General features: G+C 40.4%; 1 protein-coding gene across 2 annotated transcripts; it reads right to left on the reverse strand.

Annotated features, from left to right (window-relative positions):
* Positions 1-294: 294 nt before the first annotated feature.
* On the reverse strand, positions 295-7,686 carry LOC131233520 (ATPase GET3A-like). Of its 2 annotated transcripts, none has more exons than XM_058230265.1 (7): positions 7,357-7,686; positions 6,778-6,902; positions 4,804-4,954; positions 3,951-4,034; positions 1,512-1,650; positions 1,263-1,378; positions 295-776 (listed from the first exon to the last, which is right to left on the reverse strand). In XM_058230265.1, the coding sequence occupies exons 1-7, from the start codon at positions 7,615-7,617 to the stop codon at positions 600-602; spliced, it is 1,053 nt and encodes a 350-aa protein (XP_058086248.1). In that variant the 5' UTR covers positions 7,618-7,686; the 3' UTR covers positions 295-599. The 2 variants fall into 2 exon arrangements, with proteins under 2 accessions (XP_058086248.1, XP_058086247.1); XM_058230264.1 differs by having other exon boundaries at positions 3,951-4,061; positions 7,357-7,685.
* Between the last annotated feature and the right edge of the window lie 4,970 nt (positions 7,687-12,656).

Genomic DNA, 12,656 nt, shown 5'->3' on the forward strand with positions numbered 1-12,656 from the left:
ATGGGCTTTCTACAAACGGGTACATGCCATTTTACTAGTTCATCCCACACACTGAGAGAAACTGACTTCCTCATTCTACATACAGTTCTTAATATGTTAGGGTTGGTAAGCCCACATAGTGAAGAAAATTGGATTACGACTTAGTCTGGTCGCGTCACACATGTGCGACCACACATGCCAACATTATCACCCCTAGTTTCTTTGGAAAGCAAACACATCAGTCTCCCCCACACGAATGTGGGGGCGCCTGTGCACATAATAGTAACATATCCTCCTCCACAGGCCGTAAGACTATGCTGATGAAATGAATGCTCATTTTGAAATGTTGATATTCTAAGTTTCTGTTATTGATAAAATACTTCTTAAGTTAGATTCCAATCTAGTTCAGCAATCAGATCCAAAACAATGAGCTGACACACATCCATGAAATTGGATTTGCATGAGAGAGAGAGAGAGAGAGAGAGAGAGAGAGAGAGAGAGAGAGAGCCTTTGAAACTCAGATACAGTAAGTCTTTAGAAGCAGCTCAATCCACTTGCATCTGACTGCAGCAGGAAAAAAAAAATTGAAAGAATTGGAACAGAGAATCGAAGCCAACAGATCAGGCCTTCTGCTTTCCTTTTCTCAGTATTTCTAGCTCTGTCTCGGCTTCTTGAAGCTGTGACTGTAGCAAGGACACCTTTTGCTCCAGATCCTCTACTGTCTCTTCGGTAGTAGAGGGATTGAATGGTGATAGAAATTTATCAGAAAATCCTTTCAAAGCTTCAACTCCACACACCTGTGGAAACCACACTTTTCATTAATGGAACAGGCACATGCTGTTGTTTGTCGAAGAGAAACGAAAAAAAGGATCAATTTTATGATCCTTGTCATATGGATATGTATTTTATCCTTTGGTCTGCAGTTTGTAAGAGTAGGGCCCATGATTAGGTGATCTAGATAATCTGATTGGCGAATAGTGGATGGAGTATGGCCCAAGGATCTCCCCAATGGACAGTCGCAATCTGATTGGAGGCCGGCATTACATGGCTAAGTAATACAGCAATGGTCCACAATTGACTTTAAAAGAGGCCAAATGGATTGGACAGATGAGATCTTCTAATCAGAGAGATTATCGGGGCATGGCCCATTGGATAACTGAACCATGACCCCAGTCAAGTAGAAACCCCGAGGATAATACGCAATTCCTACAGTCAAGGATCATATAATTATAATTCTTCAAAGGAAAAAAAAAAAGGAGCTACAAGGAGGTTCTAAAGCTAACCTCTTGCGGAAGCAAGGGCAACTTAGTGATGTGGAAGTCATCGTACAACATGTAGAACTGATCGATATATTTTTGCTGCATCCGCATTCGTGCTTTCAGCAACTTGGACTCAACGCCTGCAACAATTACAAACCGAACCCAAAAATTAGGTATGCCGAAATGGGGGAAAATTGCTTGAAGGAAAATCGTTAAAATGAACTTTCATGAATGGGCGCACCCCCTTGTATGGGTTTTGAACATGTAATGCACCTTCTTCATCGAAAAGTACTTGATTAATGAGGATATTGTGAGTGTCGATCTCAAACTTTGCAAGTTCTTGCACCAACCTCTCTGTTTCATAGAGAGAGAGGAATTCCGGAATGCAAATGCAGACAAAAGTCGTCAAATCCTGTCTTAAAACAATAAAATAAAAAATAAAAATATGATCAACTAAGGATTTGGAAAATGATATTGTAGACAGAACCTATAATAGTTCCACAAATGCATTATACCCAATGGCAATCATGACCATACAACCACATGACGTGAAAGCCTGTTATCATAATTATTTACTTAATACATTCACCATCATGCCTTGCACTCAATAAATGCAAACCGCATGTACAATTAGGTAACATAGTTTGAGAACATCAACGGTGTTTTAGTCACAAACAATACAAATAAAGACCAAGTTATTCCCGGTAAATTAGGTCACAGGCAATGGTTTTATTTAAGTCAATGTGTTCACTAAATGATGAATATAAGATGACTATGCAATTGCAGCCAAAAAACACCATTACCTTGTTTGACAGGCACTAGACAATGGAAAAGGTACCAAACTGAGCTGAAAAGCTCAAATGGAATTCACTCCCCACAAAGAAATGGAACAAACAACTTCTCCAAGAGCCAAGATAGTGCTAATATTGCTGGGATTGAACACCCCTTCTCTCTCCCTTTCTCTCTTAAATCATGAGTTGACCTGACCTGAGTTCAGATCAGGTTGTGTTAGGGTTGTGCAAATTCGGGTCAGGTTAGGTCAACTTTTTCCAACCCAACAATGGGGTGGGCCTCAGAGTTTCCTGCTTTCATACAGCTTGAATCTTTGACAAGCTTCAACCCGAGCCACCTTGCCTACTAATCACAGAAAATTGCGAGTCACTCCCGTATCCACCATAGCACAAGTGGGTTTGCCATTGATGCTCATATAAACGTACATTAAATCCTTTGCTCAAGTGGACTTTTCTGCCGCCTGCCCCTGGAAAGTGTTAAGCACTCTCTATTTGGGTTGGGCCTGGTCAGGTTGAGACAGTTTAGGGTTGAGCATGGAGGAATTCAGATTGGGAGCCTTGGGTTGGAATTCAGGTTGGGTCCTCTTGACGTCAGGTTGGACATGGTTGAGCCTCAACCTGATCCAACCCGCCCGAGTTATACCCATAATCATGAGTTGTTAGTACAGAGGCCAAACAAGAATGCTACAACTTAAGACTTCAAAAGGCCCATCTTAATTGGTTTGGAAAATGGGTCATAGAGGTGGAAAATCAGAAGACAGACATACATGGTTTGGAAAATGATTTCCTTACCAAGTGGCAGTTGCAGAATCTGTTGAATATTGAGTCCTAAACCCACTGCAAGAAGCCCATGATCTGTTGTCACTCTTGCTTGTGACCTTATCTCATTAGTTTTTGCTTTGCCATAGGAGTTTTATCTTGTCAAATGAACATCCTTTTCCAAGTGGTGATTCTCAGGAAAAAAATAAAATCAAGGGGAAAATGATGATGTTCAATGGCTTATGTTGTGAGCAACAAGAAAGAAGACTGACAATCACTGATGCGATGGTACTTCCAACCATGCGCCTTGAAGCATTTGTTGGGTGACTGATTCATGAAGCAACAAACCATGGTACCCCAGTAATAACTAATAAGAAATAATGCTGTAGTACATTTCTTATGTCAAGGTTTCTGACATACCCACCTTCATGGGGAAATTAGCAACATCCCCAAAGCTTTTAAATGATACTTTGAACGGCCAATCACATGTCCAGACGGTCCACTGGTTTCATACCACTATTGGCAAACCATGATGCAAAAATCACATTGATCAGATGCAAAAACCACACAGATCAGATGGTCCTAATCATCCAACTAATAGCACAAAAATGGACAGTCAACATCAAGCAGAGAAAAAATTAGGACCAATCATCATCTTGAAGTTCAAAAGGCCCTACCACGTGGATTGCTTATGATTTTTACAGAAGCACTACCATTAGATGATGCTAACCACCCAATCTATGGCTTGCAAAAAAATGGATGGTTTGGAAAAAGGATGGCTATAGAAAAGAGGGGCATCTTACTGATGGACCAAATCACACCAATTGGACCAAATCATCCAATTGGTGTGATTTTTTCATGATAGCTTATGAAATGCATTATTGACCTAATGGATAGTCCGGATCGATCGACTGGACTGTCCAAGAGTCCCAATGGATTCATCTACAGCACTAGTGGTGCATTCGACCAGGAGGTCATTTCCCCTACATAAAGCAAGCAGCAGTTCAAAATCAGGGCAAAAAACATGAAAACGATATATGGCAGTCTTGTTGAAGCTCTAATACTAGAAATAAAAGTAGCAGAAGGTGATATTTTGGTTGTAAGAAACATGTTCAATATATCTGTTTAACAGAAACAGCGTTTTGAAGCAGCAAAATCTTACAGGATCCTTGAATTGCCTATTCACTTGCTCAATCACATTTCTCATGCCTTCAAGCTTTCCTAACATTGCATCCTCACCAAATTCCTCATGAATGCCAAAAATTCGAGTCACCTGTCATGAGCAGTCGTCAACACTTTTCCTTGAAAACCAATACCAATTCAATATCAATTTGGTGCTGAGCACTGTTATAGATTCACATGTAAATTAGTTAATCAAGCAGCTAATAGGGCTGCAACTAGGGTTTGGGTCAACCAGAACTTGTTCTTGTTAGGGTTGGAAAACACCAACCCGATTTGAAATTGGGTTGAGCAAATTCGGATCAGGTTGGGTATGATCGCATGAATTTGGGTTGGGTTGATTTGGTTAAGGTCGGGTCAAGTAAAGAGGAATTATGTTTGGGTTTGGCTTGGACATGGGTTGCAATTCATGTTGGGTCAGGTTGCATGCCGGGTCCTCTTGAGGTCAGGTTGAGGGCTCGGGTTGCAATTCGTGTTGCGTCGGGCTGACCCTCAACCTGACCCAATCCACCCAAGTTGCACCCCACCCCTAGCACCTAATAGAAATCACATACTAGCTAATTGACAGGATATCACATCAGTTCTAATGGTATCCTAAACATGAAATATTCGAATATTCGATGTACCCAAATACATTTTCAAATTTATTCAATATTCCACAAATATTATCACATAATTGTTTGTTTACCCTGAATTTGTTTGCACCAATTTGAATTTCTCATGAATCTATATATGGGCATCACCTGCTAATTATGACTGATAGATCCCACAAGTGCGAACTAAAAATCCTTGTAGCAGGGAGTCAAGAAGAACGGAAAAACTACAACTTAACATACCTGATTCAACAGGCCACTGAATCTATTTCTCAAGCTCATCATTTTGTCCATCCCCTTCTCTAATGTTGTGGGGAATTGCAGAAGCCGCAATGTATGGCCAGTTGGAGCCGTATCAAACACTATAACTGAATAATCCATTGTTTGCACCAACCTGCAGCAAAACAAATGCTAATGCCAACGAGAAATAGCTTAATGAATAACATTTGTAGCTAGAGGCTGAGTTTCCAATTCAATATGAATAGGGACATGTGGAGCTAATGGTTAGTTTATCCAAGCCATTGGTCTGATGTCACCTACCACAGATGAACCATGCGAAAAAATGATCTCCCAAATTGGGAGATGCTAACCATCAAATGTTGACTTTTCTCTGTTGAATGTGGACTGTTGGTGCATTTTTTCTTAACTGCATATTTACATGCCAACAATGGAATGGTTAGAGTTTGATCAAATGAAGAGATTTTCAGGCATGGTTCATTCCTCGCAGGGGCTATCAGATCAATGGATTCGATAAACCAGCCGTGGGCATGTACAGATTAGGTACCAAACAGGGTAGTTCAGTTTCACATTGAATAGGAACCTTGGCCTCTTGGAAGTATTATATAAGAAATAAGCATCATGTCATCAAACAAGCCATAAATATGCCATGGGAACGACACCAACCATAGCGATGAACTTCAGAAAGGCAATAGCACCATGTGTAATTACAAGAGTTGTTTCACATCGTTACCAAATAAATCATCTACTCTTCTTTCCTCAAGTAAATGCCATACCTTTTCTCTATGAAAATTATGAAATGGATAACGAGGGCCTGTCTTCTAGAAGATGAGGTAGACAATAGAATAGGAAATGAGAAGTTGTCAACAGTTTCAACACATCAATTGGTCAGAGGTGACCAACAAAATTCTACCAAATGTCCTGTTGGCTCATTGTCTTATTGTAGCTTGCTATTTCTTTGTTATTGTCAGCCAAGTTCAATGCCGGCTGGAAGGAATCCATGAAAGCCATGTGGCCTTCTCTCATCAGTAAAGAGGCATTAATTCAACAACATCATCATCTAAGCCTTATCCCAAGTAATTGGCAAGAAAACAGCACTGTAGGAAATGGTACCATTACCAAAGGAAAAGAGGCATGCAAATCTACAGATCAGTGCATAGAAGTTCCATGCAGTTCCCTCATGGTACATTTGGCATGCATCTGGCGATCAGGACTGTTGTTCTGATGGGCCATCCTGTGGTAGTTATCTGATCAGTGACCTGCAAAAGGAATGTTTAGAAAAGCAGTTCCATTCAACCAGAAAAACTCGCAAAAACTGAATGGTCCCAATTATCCAATCACTGCAGATTTCATCTAATAGCCAATGCACTTGGTGGTCCACCCAACAGTTCCTAACCAGACTTGTTTGCCACATGTCCATGAGAAGGGAACTACATAGAAGTTCTAAGAGGCAACTGGCATATTAGCATTCCTCCCAAGGATAAACATAGCCCATAGGAATGTTACACAGATTCTTCTGCAAGAGCGAAAAGTACCCGTGGTAATTTTTTCTGGTTGCCAACACAAACAGTTTCAAGATGACATTTTATGCTCTTTCTTTTCCAGTCTTATCTAAATTTCAACACATAATATATTATTGCAAAATTTTTGTATCCCACCCTTGTCAAACAAAACGTTTATAAAATTACAACATTACATTTATCTAGCCTTACAATCCTTGAATCCTTCAAAAAACTAAAGTATTCGAGTCACATTCTCAGATACTCACATTGTAATTTGACAAAACGAAGCATCCAAAAATGCTCTTGAAGCCAAAAACAGGACAGACACATGAAACAATTCGCATGATGCAATATAAGAGCCAGAGAAAACATATCCATGTGAGAAAGATCCTTTGACACTGAACATGAACAAAACACATTCCAAAAGTTCCAAATTTCGTGTTTGGTTGTGTCTGATACATGGAGAACGAGAGCTCACCTCAGCATCTCTGCAAAGCTCATGGCTTCATCAATTCCGGGAATTGAATTTGCTAGATCGGAAAAAAAGCTATCCATCCCTTCTACATTAGGCAAGTCATCATTTTCTACATTCGGATCCACTTCCTTCAAAATAAAATAAAATAATAATAAAAATAAATAAATCCTGATAATATCTGATAATAATAGAGTACGAAACAATCAAGCACCATCCAATCATATATACTTAGAAACTGGGTATCGTCTGTACTTAATTGAAATTGCAATCCTCCCTGCCTAAGAAACAAATAAATAAATAATCCAGGAAAACGGCTATCATCTGAATTCATAAAAATGCAAACTTTCCTGGAATCAACGACAGTCTCTTCAGAAATCCAACATGAAGACATATTCTCACCATAATAATCAACGGAAATCGTAGGAAAAAACAGAGAGAAAAAGAAAAACTGAATCCAGATAATGGGTATTTGCCGAATCCATCAAAGATGCAATATTATTCAGAATCAAGAAAACCCAACTTTTAAAATAATCAATAAATAAGCTACTAATTCAGCTAGTAATCATAGACGCATGCGCATACCATTGCGAAGAGATTCGTGAAGCCATTGACTAATGTGGGGATTTTGGTGAATCGCTGCTGGAAAGCGTCGCTGAGATTATGAGCAGGGTCCGTCGAGATGATCAGAACAGAGGCGCGGACCTTGGAAAGAAGAATGGAAAGGATGGAGCTGCACGTCGTCTTTCCGACACCGCCCTTACCTCCGACGAAAACCCATTTCAGGCTCTCCTGATCCAAGATGTTCTGCACAGTCCCTTCCGGCACTTCCTCCTCAGACGCCATCCGACGGATAGATTGAAGTCGATGGTTTCGTTCTGCAGATGGAGAGAGAGGTGTTTGAAAAAGGAAAAAATTGCAATTTTCAGATTTCTTTTATAGCTCTGTTCCTCCGCAACGTCTGTAGATTAGCTTTATTCTACACCGTGGTGTGTGGGGTCCACTATGATGTAGGCTTACATCCAGTCCGTCCATAAGGTGAGCCCTTTAAATTTGACTTTCCTTACCAAAACCCAACCTGAACTAAAACATGGTGGGTCACACCACTTGCAATAGATGAGGTGGGGACAGCTTCCATTAAAAACTTACAGATTGTTTGTGGAGCGCACCGCTTTTTGAATATGTCATCTCATCCATTTATAAGGTGAAAACCATATCAATAAATGTACGTACCAAAATTTTGGCCATTCCAAGGGGCATATGGGACACAACACGTGATTTTAGCCGTTTTAGGCATGCTCTTACGTGGTATTGGCCCATCTGAGTTTTGGATCGGCCTTATTTTCCTGTTCAATTGGAGGATATGAGGATCCTAACATGATGGACGGATTGGATATCATGATCCCCACACGTGCAAACATTGCCGAGGAATCGGTCTCTCTCCCTCTGTATACACATGTTGGAAATGCGAGGTATCAGAAGTTCCGCCTTCGGATGCGGATTGAGTGCAGCGTCCGGCTGTACAGAATCCGTACAGCATGAACCTCCGTGGGGTCTACTATGATAAAATTCTGAAATCCATTCTGTCCATCAGTTTATACGGCTCATGCTAGGGCCTGAACCTAAAAATAAGGCAGATCCAAAGCTCAGCTCGGCCACACCTTAAGAAAAGGTAGGATGGAACGTTAGCCATTTAATCATTGAAATGTTATTGGGGCCCAAAGAGATGTTTATATGCAACCCGAACCGTTCATAAGGTTATTCCCACCAGGATGAAGGGAAAAAACCATATCATATTGATCCAAAACTTCCAGAGGCCCAAGAGTTCAATACCTGCTGTTCATGCAGTTTCTTGCATCGTGGCCTACCTGAGCTTTGAATCTTCCTCATTGTTGGAATAAAATCTAACGAAATATGAAGAAACTTATGGACGGAGTGGATTTCAAATGGACATCGTGGTGGGGCATCAAGCAGGGCGCTGCATGCAATCTGCGTCCATGGTCTTTCAGATTGGACGGAAAAAGCCCATCGTCGGCTGATCAACGTCGGCATGATTGGTCTCATTTGTACAGACCGTTCAACAAAAACATTCTAGACTAAAGATCCCAGCCCTGGAGTTTTCAGCCTTTTCTTGAGTGGATATGGACAAGTACTGCATTTTCGCTCTTGATCGTCTATTTTTTTGGCTACCTATTCAAGGGTTAGGACTTTTCCAATCGAGAGCTTTTTTAGTGAGTAGCCATCCACATTCAGAACCATCATATCGATGGTTTGGATGATTGAAGCATGCGCCTTGAATTCTCCAAATTAATGCCCGGACAGCATTGACAATTGGCCGAGCATTGCATGATAGCTTGGTGGAGGGCGGGGACGATGGACGCTGGGGACGCGGATTAGATACTGACATGTTGAGTAGCCAGACTTGGTACTGTAGTGACGTCACCAAGTTCTGTGGGCCACCATGGTGTATGTGTTATGTGTTGTATTTACATTGTCTATACATTTGGATAGGTCATTTTATGGCATGAGACAAAGAATGAGCCGAATCCAAATCTAGACTGGACTCACCACGTCAAATAGTGGGAAGAGGGTTGCCCACTGTTGAAACCTTCCTAAGGTTCACTAGGATCTTAATCCAACCTATTTATAAGTTAAAACAGACAGGAAAGACGGGAAAAAATAAATTTCAGTTTGATTGGAAACTTTTATGACCCGTGGAAAATTTTAACGGTGAACGTTTTTCTCCCCACTGTTGGATATGTATCATTCTTTGTCTCACGCTGTCTCACGCCTTAAAATGACCTCTCCAAATTGATGGTCGGTGCAGAGACAATACATAAATCGTAGTAGGTCCTACAAAACTTGGTGGCGTAACTTAAGTAGCGAGTTGGCTACTTAACCTGTAAGTATCTAATCCGTGTACGGACGCAGGTTGCAGGGAAAATAACGGCAGTAATGGCTACAACGATTCGCGCGAGGATAGATCGAAATCCATTCGCGGCACACGTGCAAGATCTCAGTCATTCATCAAGCCGGCCTACTATGAAAATGCCCAAATTCAGGCTAGTTCACTCATAAAGTAGGCCACACGTGGATGTTGCATGTAGGTTTCTCACGTATGGTCCACTGGTCCCATCTCAAGTTTGGGAACGGATTAGCTGTTACCCTACCCTGTGGGCTCACCTTCGTGTATTTTTTGTATATCCACGCCGTCCATCAGTTTTCATCTCATGTAAGTATGAGATCTCAAACCTGAAGAAGATACAAATCTCATGTGGACCACACACCATTAGAAAAAGTGACAACTGACCATTAAAAGCTTTTTGTGGGCCACAAAAGTTCTGGATAAAACCTATTTTCGTACTTTTCCCTTTATCCATGTCTTCTTGACATGATCAACAGGTTGGATGGAAAATAAACATTACTACTCCTTTGGAATTTTTAATGGTGAGGCACTCAAACACCACTGTTTCCTTTGGTGTAGTCCACTTGAGAGTTGGATCTGATTAAATTTTAGGAAATCCAACTAAAATGAGCTGGAGAAACGGATGGACGGCGTGGATACAAAAAAAAAAAATCATAAAGATGGCCCCACGGTAGTGCTACGCGGGTAAAGCCTAATCCGCTCCCCTCAAGTTCCTAATGAATTGCACTGATCTCATACAAGTGTGCCTGTTTGGCTGGTCTGCCGCTAATCTCCCCTATTCAATTTTCCTTCGTGCGGTTCCTTAATTTTAACACGATGCACATCCCATCTGTATAAGATCCATACCGTTGATCACGTCTGAATGTGACCCCAATAGTCCAAAATCGCTGTGATCAGACAATCCTAACTCGGTCTGGCCCGACCATTGACCGTTGAAAGAAGACCATCCGTTACTTCTGTACTATTAACTAGATGAGCGATGGGATCCAACAGCTGAACGAAGAGACCCGGTAGATGGCTGACTTCCAGGGAAGCATCCTTCCCTTTTTCAAAATTGGGGGAGTTATCACCCACAATCGGTTGTAGATTTAGGGTTGTATACGAACCGAGTTAGCCCGGTTAGCTCTCTCGACTTGACTCGAAAAAGCTCGATTCAGTCCGGTTCAAAACTGAGTTCGAGCCAAGCCGAGCTGATTTTTTAAGCTCGAAAAAATTTCTTGTCCGAGCTCAACTCGGATCAAACCAATTCGGTGACTCCATTACTTTGATATTGATGTTGCTCACCAAGTGTTTGATGCAATAACTCAATGAACTGTGGCTGGCTGGTGGCAAAGAAGGTATGTATATGAAACAAATACCGTTTTTTTTTATTTTTATTTTTATGTTGCTTACAAGGTGTTTGATGAAATACTTGTAAAACCACTGCTGCTGTTTTACATACAGCAAAATTTTGAACTTGTACTCCATGTGTTTGTGAAAATGCTACACATGCGAACTCGACTCGATCTTGGCTTGAACTCAGCCCGAATTAGACCGATTTGCTGACCGAACCAAGCTGAGCTAGCTACTTAAGCTCGAGGATCGAGCCGAGCCGAGTTTGAGCTGGGGTTAGCAAGTGGCCAAGCCGAGTCGAGCTGTGTCAAGCTTGACTCGGTTCAACTTGTGTACACCTCTATGTAGATTAGCTTTACATTCACCATTTTGTATTGTCTAGTGTATACACCATCTTAGCGAATGGAGGGACGTGTTGAGGTCAAATACTATTTTCCTCATAAAATAACTATTATGAATTCATGGAATTTTTTGGACTCATTATAAAGCTTTTTAAATCTACTAGGAATAATGTAGGAATAATTTTTAATAAATTCAAAATAATTTCATTCATGATTAAAATAAAATAAAATTACAATCCTTTAAATAATAAGCTAAAACCTACTACGGAGTGCTAGACTTGAACTTCAACTCAAACACCCTAAAAACATAACTTATTAGAAATAATAAACTTATTATTCATAGATTATCTCTATCCCTAAATAGATTTCATGGTTTTTGCCAAAAAGTGTGTCATTCTCCTAACTTTTCAAAGTCATTTTCAAGTTAGGAACGACTTCTACAACCCAGAAGGATCAAAAATTGTATTCGAATTAGAACTGACTATTTGTGGTAAAAATGAAAATAAATGAGACTTTCGACCATAGATATGATGGAATCTTGCAATTCTGGTGTGGGCAACTCAGCATAGCAAGTTGGTTGGCTTAAGTAAGTTCCCTTACTTCAAAATCATATGTAATATGTTAAAAAACTCATCCCAAATTATGAAATACGACCGTTTTAAGATTCTGACAATCCAGATCATTTTTGCCTCGATTGGACCTTCTCATCCATCATTGCCATGAAAGTGTTTGCTACCTGCTCTACATCACATCTTCTCGTTCCAATGGGCAGATATTCATGGGAAGCGGATTAGCTAGTGTACCTCACACCAGCTATATAGCTGATGGATTGATGTCAGCAAACTCTGGGGCTCTGATCATGAGGTATGTGTTATAACCAAACCGTCCATCCATTTCGCGAGCTCGTCTTAAGGCTTGAGACAAAAAATTAGACAAATCTAACTATCAAGTAGACCATAGTGAAAATAGTAGTGGGAGATTGAACGTCTACCATTGAAACTCTTTTTGGGGTCACAGAAGTTTTGGATCGATATGAAATTTGTTTTTCCTCTTAATTTATGTCTTTGTGACCTTATAAACAGATTGGATGGAAAATAAACATTATAGTGGGCCCTACAAATTGTTTAATGGTGAAAATCATTATCTCCGCTGCTATTTGTGGTGTAGTCCAAATGATTTTTGGATATGATTCATTTTTTGAATAATGCTCTAAAATGATCTATAAAAATAGATGAACCGTGTAGATATAATAAATACATCCCTGTGGGGCCATGTAACTTTGATCT

This window comes from Magnolia sinica, chromosome 18 (genome assembly GCF_029962835.1).
Source record: "Magnolia sinica isolate HGM2019 chromosome 18, MsV1, whole genome shotgun sequence".
Taxonomy (NCBI): Eukaryota; Viridiplantae; Streptophyta; class Magnoliopsida; order Magnoliales; family Magnoliaceae; genus Magnolia; species Magnolia sinica.

Bases quoted from the DNA above. Each gene is read 5' to 3' on its own strand.
- LOC131233520 (XM_058230264.1), bottom strand. From the start codon at position 7,617: ATGGCGTCTGAGGAGGAAGTGCCGGAAGGGACTGTGCAGAACATCTTG. The intron at 4,955-6,777 runs GTGAGCTCTCGT...GTTTTGCTGCAG, and splicing joins AGCTTTGCAGAGATGCTGAG to GTTGGTGCAAACAATGGATT. The intron at 1,379-1,511 runs GTGCATTACATG...TAATTGTTGCAG, and splicing joins AGTACTTTTCGATGAAGAAG to GCGTTGAGTCCAAGTTGCTG.